General features: G+C 43.2%; 1 protein-coding gene across 23 annotated transcripts in view; it reads right to left on the reverse strand.

Annotated features, from left to right (window-relative positions):
• Positions 1-12542, reverse strand: part of SLC4A7 (solute carrier family 4 member 7) — a 71246-nt gene extending 58704 nt beyond the window's left edge. For 13 of the 23 annotated variants that reach the window (XM_083467794.1, XM_083467791.1, XM_083467788.1 and 10 more), the window contains exons 1-2: positions 10458-12542; positions 7979-8017 (exon numbers count right to left, since the gene is read on the reverse strand). In XM_083467794.1, coding sequence (XP_083323920.1) covers positions 7979-8017; positions 10458-10940 — 522 coding nt within the window. In that variant the 5' untranslated portion in view covers positions 10941-12542. Of the gene's footprint in view, positions 1-7978; positions 8018-8871; positions 9548-10135; positions 10333-10457 lie in introns of those variants that run through there. The other 10 variants (XM_083467796.1, XM_083467812.1, XM_083467793.1 and 7 more) reach the window with 5 other exon arrangements.
• Positions 12543-12969: the final 427 nt, after the last annotated feature.

Raw genomic sequence — 12969 nt, forward strand, 5'->3', positions numbered from 1 at the left:
TAAATACTGGGTGGGTAGACTCTCCAGCTATGAAGTCAAATGAAAGTATTAATCAAATAGCACATGCACAGGAATTATTTCCAACAGTGTAAAAATATATATACTACTGATGTCCTTGGGGACATTATAAAGAACATTTCCCAATATGTAATTCAGAAATCAGAAACCAAAGGTCCATTCTTTGGTATGTGGGCTGGTACTAGGTAAATAGAGTGACAGACAGAATGACACAGGACCATTACCAGCTCTATAGGTAAGAAAATGGAACTAACAGTCCATTCGTTTCCAATGTGGGCCAGTACTAGGTAAAGAAGAATTTGGTTGTCAGGCAGAATGACACAGGACCAGCCCCATCCCTATAGGCAAATAATACAAAATTAATTTCAAATGGCTGGTGGTCACTATAATCAGAGACTGACAATTGTGTGAGCAAGAACAGCTATATAATTAACTACGCAAGCTCTAGTGAGTGAAATATGTAAAAATTTCCATTTTGGCCTTTGGGGCCCTTGCTGTTTAGCAGCATATAATTAGATTTGTAAAAGGTCTGATATACCCGCTAAATTGATTTTAGTGTCTCTTGAACTGGAGAGGGAGTGGGGGAAGAACCATTGTCCTTCAATTCAAAACATGCCACTGCCTTGCCTAGGGTATTCAAATATAGGCAAGAGTAATAGCCAAGAGTAATTAGAAATTGCATATCATATAATCTGATTTTAAGAGTCTATTTTTCACTACACTAAGCAGCTTGCAGTTTCCAAAACGCTGCTTAAGTAGATTCCATTACAGATGATTAATTTAAGTGAACACTAGCAGCAGTGTGACTTGAAGAAAGATAGTGCAGATACACTGAATGCATCAAGTCTCAACAAAGAGTGAAACAAATAGATTTTGTTCTTATAGAACTAGGTCAATCAGCAGAAGCACTTTTTGGCATTTCCAGCTTGGTCCTCCTTTCATCACTGTGACAGAACATACTGTACTAAGCTACTACTACTTCAGGAGTTAGGAATAGACTCTGTTTAGCATAGGCCTGTGCCACTTTAGCTTTACACTCAGTAAAAATAAAGAGAACTCAACTGACAATGTGTTCCTCTGAAGTATGGCTGATAGTATATCCCAAGCTTTCCTCTGAACCAGAGTACAACTCTAGACCTCAATTTCAAGCATGTTCTTTTGTGCACTAATCTAAATGTCATACAAAGTGTCATATGAACTAAATGCATTCACCAGACATTCAAAATTTGAAAACAAGAGTGCAGTTCTTAATTGCTCCTACAATCTCCCCTGACTAGGCAAAAGTGATTATTGCCAGAGCAAACAATAAATTATTTTCTTAAGAAGATCATCAGAGCTGCTGAAGGAAAAGAACTGTCAGATAATGTCAGCTGCTCCTTTTCTCAATCTCCTGGCAACATAAAGCTAGCCTCAAGAATAAGCATCTTTTACCCTGCTGATATTCTGACCACCTATGGAAGCAAGGCATTCCTCTTTTCTTGATTACAAACACACACTTTCACATTCATATAAATGGTCTCTCATTAGATCATATGAAGCAAGCCTTGAGACTTTATTTCAGTATATTTTGAATCCAGAATACTGCATATGCTGTTCATCACTGTATTAAATATTCTATTGAATCCCATTGCTCATGAAGAATTAGTATCAAGCAATATTTTTAAATCACCTAATCTTTGCTATCAACACTTAACTCTACAGTCTGAAGAGGAACCACCACGCATCCATATGTACCAGAAACAAAGAAGCAAGTAATAATTTGGAATCATTATACAAAAGCTATTTGAATGCCTGTGATATGCTTCCAGTCACATTCCAAACACATATTTTATACTCAAGCAGATATTTTAAAGAACACAAGGACCCCACTTGCACTTAACACTAAGATAAACCAGGGTTTGGCAGTAATGTGCAGGATGCTCAAGCAAAGATCAAAGCTCAATTGCTCCTCGCTCAGGTGTTCTGCGCTCAGCCGTTCTGCTCTCATGCTACCCAGGGAAAAGCCATGGTTTGGTAAAGCATTGCGCCTGAATGTTGGGAGTGAGACAAGCAAGTCACAAGCTGTAAAAAAAAGTTTGTTCTTGCCTTATCACTTGGAGTTTGTCTGAAGGTACAAACCACAAGCCTGGGTTTGAACACAATGCTAAGACAAATCATGGCTCAGAAGGAGCACTGTGGCTGCAAACTTTGCTCCAACAACCTGCATGTATTCTCATTCATGCAGGGGCGCCGACTTATAAAAAATATTGGGGGAGCCCGCGAAAGCTCATGAATAATAAATAAGCTCATGAATATGCAGATAAAGTGGCGCCACCTCCTCGTGAGCAAATAGGGGAGAGCGTGCTGCGCCTATTCAGCTCCGAAGGAAATTGGGTGGAGCTTTTGCTCGGGAGGGAGGGCAGGAGGCATGCAGCCCGACCCTGTCCATTTTGGGCTGGGGGAGGGGCGGTGGTGGCGCTCTGCTGGAGGGGCGCCCAAGATTATTGGGGGGGCGGAGCCCCCCAAACGAATTTTTGAGGGGGCTCGGGCCCCCTCAGGCCCCATGGAGTCGGCGCCTATGCATTCATGCTAAGTCATGGTTTGGCTTTCTGTGCTAACTAGATCACTGCCTAGGTTCATTACCTGTTGCAGCACCCTTTCTGCTATTAGCACAAGTGCACTTCAATTTCCATAGATGTCAAACTAGTTAAGTTTTATTTGTAGTTGAAGTATGATCCGTGTATCCTGTCCACACACACTTTAAGTACCCCACAACACGCTGAAGGCTTTATATATGAAGAAAAGAATAGCTGTATCTATTCACAAGTATGGCTTATTGCCATGACCAAGATACTAGCTTCAGGAGTGCCAAGTGTGCAGTGTAATCTGACACATCTACAGTGGTACCTCGTTTTGAGTCTGTCCCATTTAGGGTCCACTTCGTCCAACGTCCGTGGCAAACCTGGAAGTACTGGAACTGGGTACTTCCGGGTTTGCCGCATGCGCAGAAGTGCTAAATCACACTTCACGCATGCGCAGAGCAGCACTTTGTTGAGTGTCCCTTTCATTGAGCATCCAGGGCTCCGGAACAAATCCCAGACGCAAAGGGAGGAACAACTGTACTCAGAAGTCAAATCAGAGACTCACAAAACTGTAGAGCTGGAAGGGATCCCTGAGGGTCATCTAGTCCAAATCCCTGTGCAGGAATCTCAACTAAATCATGCATGACAGATGGCCATCCGGCCTCTGCTTAAAAACCTCCAAGGATGAAGAGTCCACCACTTCTCATGGGAAGACTGTTCTACTGTCGAACAGCTCTTAGTGACAGAAAGTTCTTCCTGTTCCTTATGTTTAGTGAGAATGTATATTCTTGTAACTTGAATCTATTATTTCGGGTCCTAGCCTCCAGAACAGGAGAAAACACTCAATCCTCCATGTGACTGCTCTTTAGATACTTGAAGGTTGCTATCATATATGTTCTCAGTCTCCTCTTTACCAAGCTAAACAGATCCAACTCCCTCAACTGTTCCTCATAAGGCTTGGTTTCCAGACTCTTGATTATCTTGGTCAACCTCCTCTGCACACATTCCAGCTTGTCAATATCCTTCTTAAATCGTAGTGCCCAAAACTGGAGACTGTACTCCAGGTATGGTCTGTATGACCAAGGCAGAATAGAGCAGGACTATTATTTCCCTTGGTCAGGACACTATACTTCTGTTGATTCAGCTTAAAATAACATTAGTTTTGTTCTTGTTGCAGCATCCTACTATAGATTCATGTTAAACTTGTGATCTACTAAGACCCCTAGATCCTTTTCACAAGTCCTACTGATAAACCAGATGTCACAGAATCACAGAGTTGGAAGGGACCTACCTCCATTTTATATTTTTGCAGCTGGTTCTTCCTGCCTAAGTGTAGAACCTGACATCTGTCCCTCTTGAAATTCATTTTGGCCCAGTTCTCCAGTCTGTTAAGGTAATCTTGAATCCAGATAATGTCTTCAGCGGCTTTGGCTACCCCTCCTAGTTTGGTGTCATCTGCAAATTTGATGAGCACCCCCTCAATTCCTTCATCCAAGTTGTTTATAATTAATTTGAACAACAGGCCTGGGACAGAACCCTGAGGCACCCCACTTGTCAGTTTTTCCAAGATAACGAGTTAGTGAGCATTTCCCCATCTTCTCCAAGCAAGGGACCTAATACTTGATTGTTCTTCCTCTTGCTTTGAACATAGCCACAAAAACCTTTTTCATTTCTAACCCAGGGGTCAGCAAACTTTTTCAGCAGGGGGCCGGTCCACTGTCCCTCAGACCTTGTGGGGGGCCGGACTATATTGGGGGTGGGGAGAACGAATTCCTATGCCCCACAAATAACCCAGAGATGCATTTTAAATAAAAGGGCACATTCTACTCATGTAAAAACACACTGATTCCCAGGCCATTTGCATGCCAGATTTAGAAGGGGATTGGGCCAGATCCAGCCCCCGGGCCTTAGTTTGCCTACCCATGTTCTAACCTCTCTTGCAAGCCTGAGTTCATTCTGAGCTCTGGCCCATCTTACCTTGGCTATTTGTGTATATTCTTCCTTCATGATTTCTCCTTTCTTCACTACTTACATCTCAGCTCATCTAAAACCTCCAACTGAGTTCAATGGGGCTTATTCCCAGGTAATTATGTATAAGATTACAGCCTAAAATGTTATAAATGGAGTCCTCCCTGGCTTTCCACATATTATGTGTATTTTCGTAACACAGGATTTCTCTAACCAAGATATGAGAGCAGTGCCCTCTAGTGCCTCTGCAACAGAACATCCTATATTTGTAAAAGCAAACTAAACCATAAACAACAAAAATCCTCACTGAAGCAGAGGCACCTCTAAACTATGTTTCAACTTGGTGAGATATATCATTATTTGGAAGTGTTTGTAAATGGCATATTCAAATATGTTAGAAATCCTGAGCTGACACTCCCAGCCTTCATTTTAAAAAGGAGATGGGGTGGGGGGACAACAAGAACACATCTCAAGATTACCCAAGTCAGAAATGACAGAAGTAGAACGGAACATATTATGAGTGAGCAATTTTGTTCAAAGGTTTTCAGCAGCTAAACTGTACTGAGCTACCTCTTGTCAGAATCTAACTAGGCAGGTCAAACAGTTTCTAACCACTTTATGCAAGCCCTAGTCCTTCACCTAAGAAATTCTTTGTTATTTTGCATGTCCCATCAGTTCCCCACTCCCCAGCCCTGCATCAACAACAAAATTAAGGCAAACACAGACACACAACAAATAATTCTGTAGGCAAGAAATAATTCTCAAAGATTCTCAATAAGGAAGTTTATATTTTCAGAAAGGCAGAAGGAAGTAGCTATACACCTCTATCAAGAGAACTTCAGAGCATTAGGCCTTATCCTAGCAGGGACTACTGGTAATTTAGAATCTCCATGGGATGTAATAAAGATCGGATCGTCATCAGAAAGTCTGAAATGCAAGGTGGGTGCTTATATTAGAAAAAACTCCTTGACCTATCTACTGAATTTGAATGAATTGATGATGCTATTATTCTCCTCTGCCTCTCCTCTTAGGGCTTCCCTGGCATTAGCCTTCTTAATTCCCCTCTCTTCTCTGCATCTCATTTGAGGATTTTTTTTTTAATCTATCCTGCTTCTATTAAGATAAGAGCTTCTGTGCATCATAAAATATTCCATCACATGATTCTCTTCAGTGTAGTCCTAGACCTAGGCCATCAAAATCAATATTAAGTTTTGTCATTATTTTCAGTGGGGTATCTGCAAGCTAACTCTTGAGCAAGATAAAACCAATGCACACAGTGTCATATGTGGAGTTGTAATCCCATTCTTACACTTTTTATAGAGCTGCATATTATCTAGAATTGTGTGTACAATTACTTACAAGGTTAGCTAAAACTCACTCAAGGTGCAAAATAAAGTTAGAATTATTGTCAGGAACCATGAAATTCAGCTTAGCAAAATGTTTCGTTCAAAAGGTGTCTTGATTAAGTCCTCAGCTAATACCCTTTCTTATTTTCACTAGTTTAGAAGCAGGCTAATCAAGTAGATTTGTTATTGCAAATGAAGTACATAACCTCAGTTTAGCTGGCTTTTGGAGAAGCCAATAAAAAGAACCAAAAAATATATATGATAATATTGCAACCAAATGTTTTAAGCCAAAATACTTAACTCCTGTGAGAATGATGAAGAACCAACCTCATAATGGAGTAATGACTGAATGTGATTTATGAAGGACAATGCCATCAGGTGACAAGTTTGTGTAATTCTATAGCAGGAAGCCATATGTACAAGCTATTTTGAGTTAAGACATTTTTTTCTGGCACACACGTCTGTGAAATCCTATGCACAGTCCCACTATTAGCTAACAAAATAAAACACAAGGCACAATATGCATATACAGGGAAGTCAGAGCAATAGCAGGTAGAAAATATTTCACCCAATGTATTTTCATCATATTTTTTGGTGGGGGGACTATTCCAGCTATATTCAGTTGTATAAACAAGAGCTAAATAGCACTGCACAAATACATATAGTTCCTTGCCTTTTTAGGATAGCCTTGCATTTATTAGATTTCAGTACTGCATTTTTAGACAGCTATATAAAGGCAGGCTTGACTTTTTGAAATATTAAATGGTAATTGTGTTGGATCAAACCAGAGGGAAATGTTCTACATTAGAATCTGAAGAATTCCATCCTTATCTCAGGTTCATTAAATGATAGGAAATTATCTAGTTCACTTATTAGTTCCTTTCATGTTCTTAATCTCCAACGGAACAGAAAATAGATTAGCATGCAAGCAAAGAGAGGAACCCTCTTTCCAGCACATTCATCCTTCCTTGTTCCACCTACTTCAGGTAACTCAAAAGGAGGCGAGTGCTGTGCTTACTAGTAGGCTATGGGGTGAAGTTCACCCCTTTCTCTCATATCCAATAGCCACTTGGTACAGCTAATTGCAACCATGGACACAGATGCACCTACATGAATCATCAGTGCAGAAGAGAATAGTAATAAATAATTAAAGCTATTTTAGTGGATTTGTTAGTTTAAGATTGATTATATGACCCTCAACAGATACTGTAGGAAGCTGTAGGCTCATTTAACTGTTCTAAAAATACCCTTCCAGATTTCCAAGAACAGATTTCTGAGAAGCACTCAGGATGCTATAGATGTGTAGATTATAATATGCAGGATCCTACATATGTATAAGATGCAGTAAGATTTGCTTGTCTTCCTAGGGCATTCACACTTAATGATTTATCATAAGTGTCGGATAAAATGTGATGTTGCTTATTACTTTCAAGGAATTTTCATATTAGTCGATAGGAAACCCTCCAAAAAGTTAGCATGCAAGACGCTTCATCAGAAGATCAACACAGATCCAACCTCTAGCAAAACATTAAATCCTAAAGCTGGCATATTCCACAGAAAGGTTGCCTGAGAAGAATGGTTAATATTACCTGTGAAGTATTATTAGTACTTGTAATACTACTGTGAAAGCCTCCAGATAGGTTCAGAAAACCTATACAGTATGTGGTGCTTCAAACTGTAAATGGTAAAAAAGGCCTGATCAAAAATCATTGCCACAAAGCAAAAAAGTAGGTGCAATTGAACATTCTAGAACTACACGTAGCTGAAGAGCTAATTGTTGCAAAAAGGAAATACGCACAGGTCTACATCCGTTTCATTATAAAAACACTTTCATATTAAAATAAATGAGTGCTCTTTTCTTCCCAGACAGGAAAAGAGAACTAGGCAGACCACAATCTATGTAAGCTTATGAGGACAGGGACCATTAACCCTCTCCATGATTGTAAAACCAAATCCAATCTTCTCTAGCATCTTTCAGTGAATATATCATAGTCTCCTATGTAGAAATATATCTTAAAAGTAAATGCAGCAATTCATTTTTTGTAGTCATGCGTTTCTCTACTCAAAAGATTAATGGGCCCCCACCTCCTTCAAGAAGCTGGAACGACCGTCTCCTCCTGTAATCTGTAAGAATTCAAAAGATGCAAAATTATTCCCTCAAAAACTATTATGACCAAAAACAAAACAAAATATATTTGCAACAGATCACTCATACTCAGCATGAGAGGATAGCCAAAGAGCGCAAGAACCCACAGGGTCAAAGGAACCACTGCAGAATCAGCAATCGGATCAAATGCATCCTCCCTTTCTTAGACACTACCCTTCCCAGAGTAACATTCTGCTTATCTGCTGTCAGACACTTACAAGCAACACTCAGATGAGGCAAGGTGGAGGGCAGAGGTGGTATATAAATGAAAGCAGTGCTAAGATGAGAGACCTGAATCCCTGCCAAATGAAAACTGCTATAACTGTGGAGTCTTTCCACACCAGAAGCCTTGGCAAACAACTGGGCAAGTAACTTTTAGAGATACACTCCAGGCAAAAAACCTGGCATGGTTTCCAAGTGTCACTTCTGTGTGACAGCTGGATATCAAAAAGATCAGACATTACTGTATTTGGATTTAAGGACATCTACTAACCACAGGAAAGGGACAAATCCTGTGGCTCCCCCCCCCTTTGTTTGTGGCTGTTGGCAAACCTGAAGCTAAAGACTCTTGACTCTTTGTCCAAGAGATCTTAGGAGCCCTACTTTTGTTCCCCTCATCATAGATCAGGAGTGATAACTCTTTTTCTATTAGTGCCTTTTGCGCAAGTTAGCATTTTTTATTATGCCACCTCCAGTGTGCAAAAACCACACATTTGACATTTATTTACTTTGATTTAAATAGGCATACTCTAATTAATACATAGTTCAATACTACCCACAATGTAGTCTACCACAACTGTTTTACCAAAAAAACAAAAAAATAGACCACTACCTTTCTACATAGATTGTATCGAACAATTTGCTGTAGATGTAGATCCTAATGTGCAGCAATCAAGTTAAATCCAGTACTTAAATTGTTTGCCACATGGTACTAATACATATTACTCTTCAGTGAACAAGCCAAATGATGTAGAGGGAAAGCTTTTACACTAGGTTGTTCACTCGCTTAACTTCGTTTGCTATCAGAAGAGCTCTCCATCTTCTAGTGCCATTTAAAACTAGATTATCTGCCCCGGCACCGTCCCAAGGAACCTTGGGAATGAAAGCATCCTTAGCAGCAGGACAAAGTCATGGAAACACTCAATAAAAATCCTGGCTAACTCATCTAAAACGCAAGGGGGCAAAAAAAAAATCTGTGATGAACCACTAATGTTTTTTCCCCCTAGTACCACTTTAAAAAGCAGGGAAGGGTGGGGTGGCGGGGAAGAGACAGACTGCGCCTCATTTCACCCCCAGCCATGAAAGGAAGTAAAGTGAATCACTGCTGAGTTATCTGCCACTTCCTTGAGCTCTGAGGACAAAAGAGCTGCTTCGGGTTAGCCATGTGTTTGCACTCACAAAGGACTCAAGAGGAGCAGGAGGACGGAAGGCAAGCAAGCAAGGCATCTCACCGGAGATGCCCCTACCTCGCCTGCTGCACTGTGCCCAGGACACATGTCCTTTCCTATTATTATTATTATTATTATTATTATTATTATTATTATTATTATTACTATTATTAGTTCCCATAGGGCAGCAGAGGCCAGCCCTGACCCGCTGCAGCCTGCCCACTATGCATCCTCCTTTACCCCGTTTGACACTTCCCAGCCCGAATGAAGGGAGCATGTTAGAAGGGTAAGAGGGAGAAGGGAGGGGGGGAGCTTCGAACAAAGAACCAGGCTCCCCCCTCCCTCTCCCTCTCTGCCCACCCCTCACCCTATCAAGAGCTCTTGCCTGAACAAAAGCAATGAGCCCAGACCAGCAGGAGCTGGTTGTGGAAAGGAAGGAGACGCGCGCCTCCCTCCATTTCCTCACACGCGCCAAGTGGAGGATTCATTCGGCGGAGATGATGCTGAAGCGAAATGTTTCCATGAGCAAGAAAACCGCCCGCCCGCCGCCCCCCCCCGCAAGTCTTAATTCCATCCACGTGTCACAACAGTATTGCTCCTGTGGTTGTTGTTGTTAGTAGTGTTTGGCTGCGGAGATGAAGGGGGGGGGGAAAGAGGAAGCGCGAAGTGGAAGGAAGGGCTGAGGGGAGGCGAGGGAGAGAGACTGACACCTGTCGGTTTCTGTGTGTGAGGGGGAGACTCGAGACCGGAAAGAAAAGAGCGCCTGGCTTTGTGTCGCCTCCTCGGGCATTAATCCGGCGCCGCTTCCCCGTCACAGAGCCAGGGAGCCCAGTGAGGCGCTCGGTGGGGCTCCGCCCCCACAAAGAGGCGCAGCGGCGGCGGCGGCAGCAACGGCCGCCCGAGCCTCTCAGCCCAGGGGAAAGGCGGGAGAGATAAAGGGGCGCGAGCGCCTCCCTCCACGTCCCCCCCTCCCTCCCTCGCGCGCAACCGCCAACTGCCATCCCGCCTCCTCCCGCCGCTCTTCAGTTACCGTTGTGAGTAGCGGTCTCATCTGCTCCCCCGACCGCTCCTCCTCCATGGTGCAGGGCTCGGGAGGAGAGAGGGTGGCTGCGCTGGAAGGAATAATGGTACTGGCACTACTATTACTACTACAAGCCGGCACTGTTCCTTCTTCTGTCCTCGACGTCGGCAGCACAACGAGGCTCCTGACTCGGCCGGCCGCTTTTTTTTCTTTCCCTTTTTTGCTCTCGCCGGGAGCCGAGCCGGCTCTACGCTTGGCCGCGCCCCTCGCCCGCCTGCGCGACTGGCAGCAGCGCCGACCAATCGGCGCGGGAATGCGGCTCCTCCTCCTCCTGGGCCGGAGGGATGACGCGGAGAGGCGAGGCGGCTCGCTCTCTTCTGTCTCTCTCTCTCTCCTCAGAGGCAGAGGGGGATTTACGGCGCGACCTTCCTCCTCCTCACTCAAGGGGAGCCCTTCATGCAGGGCGGCGCTGCCTCCCCGTCCCCGCCCCATGCACGCTGCTGCTTAGAAGTAAAAGTCCCTCTTGAGTACACAGAACACACACAAACACGAGAGAAATCGAGCGAGGGGGAATACCGGTAAATTGCTTCAGGGGGTTGTCTGAATAGGCGTCGACGGTGCTTGAGAGGCAGTGTGGGGCGTTTTTAACCACATCCCTTCGTGGTCCGAGGAAGAATGAATGTGCGCGGCCCTTGGAAGCCGCTCAGGCAATCTTGCTTTCGTAGTGTTTAAAACGTACCCCTTGAGGGGAAATAAAAAAATAAAGCGGTCCTAATCCATAAACAACTATGGCGGATGAGATCATTAGGTGTGTTCCCCGCAGCCCCCATAACGTTAAATGGCTGCTTCGGAAGCTGAAGTAACTCGGTGGATGAGTAGGAGCCTAACGGTGTGGTCCTACATACGTGGTTGTATTCGGAAGAAGCTGCCTCCGAGTCCTCCACCCTCTTGGTCTTCAGCCCAGGGGGCAAAATGAGGCGACGGCCTCAGGCAGTAGGATGCACAATGGGGCAGCAGGTCCCCGTGCAGAGCTGAGCCTCAGAGAGGAAGGGATCAGATGCACACAGAAGTAAAGTGCATCCATATAGGAAGAAGCCTATATGGATATTTTAAACTGAGCCATATTTCAAGGTGCAGATATAAGCAGTGGTTTCTTTCTGGGGGGATGCAGGGGGACGCATACCCCTAAACATTTTGTGAATCTAAGTTTGGCCTCATTGAGGGGCAGTATTTCAATATGAGTGGGAAAATGAGAGTACCCCTAAACATTTTTTTAAGGGAAAAAAGCACTGGATATAAGGTTGCCAGACGTCCGGAATTTCCCGACATACCCAGAACACTGTGGTTGGAAGCAGCGTCTGGGCGAAAATCATCCCAAAAATAAAATGTCGGGGGAAATCTGGACGTAATGCTACCCATATTGCCAGTGTTGTTTTTGCCAATTCTCCTTTAAAACAATAGCTGGAAAACGTGGTGGTGGGTTTTTTCACAAGCAAAACAAAAAGCTCAGCAACTTTGCCAAAAAAAGCTCAACGACTTTTGTGTCCTGATTTTCAATTTTTGAAACGTGGCAACCCAGTAGGCTACTATAGGAACGTGCTTTATACTGGCTCAGCCTACTTGTCTGTCTTCCCCAATATTGCTACTCCATTTCATGGTGCCTCCTCAAGTGTTTTCAACAGGCCTGCTGAACTGGGATCCTTTTGTTCAGGGCAACCCTACAATGCTGTTAGAACTCCAACTCCCATCAGCCCCAGCCAGTCTGGCCAATGATTAAGGGTAATGGGAGTTGCAGTTCACCAAAAATTGGAGGTTCACAGAGTCCCCATCCCTGTTTTAAGAAGAGATCCATGTAGAGCAAGTTTTCCTCCATTCCACCCAATAGTTCCTATGTTCACCTTTTCATTTCCAAAAATGCACTTCTTAATAAATATTATTCACAAATGATATGAGAAAGGGGGTGGGAAGATTGATAGGGCATGGGAAGAGAAATACCTATTTAATGAAGCAGCTATGTATTAGTTTAATATGATTCATAATACCACACTTTAAGATGCACTTTCTAATAAATATATTACTTGAATGAAATGAGAAGGGGGAAATTGAAACAACTATGTATCAATTTAGTATTATTTAATAATGTTAATGGCGTATTTTAGAGTATAGGGGCTTCACGGGGTATGTTGACCAATACAGTAGTGACTTGCTCAGTAAACTAAATGGTTGAACGGAGATTTGAACCTCGGTATTCTGGGTCAAAACCTAATATTTTAACAGTACACATCAGTGCTGCTGGGTTTATATATGCAGTACCTAAGCACTGCATTATCATAATTAATTAATTACAATACTCAGATCAAAATTCAAAATGTATTGCATTGTTTCCTAAGTTCAAGGTGTCACAGGAGCAGCATTGCACAAGATAACATTCTCTTTCCCACGAGAGTCTGTGTTGGGAGAACATGTTCTTCCCACACATGGACTCCTTGCACTGCTTCAGGGAGTGACCTCACTCTTAGCA

The sequence above is a fragment of the Podarcis liolepis genome (genome assembly GCF_965112155.1).
Source record: "Podarcis liolepis genome assembly, chromosome: 12".
Classification (NCBI taxonomy): Eukaryota; Metazoa; Chordata; class Lepidosauria; order Squamata; family Lacertidae; genus Podarcis; species Podarcis liolepis.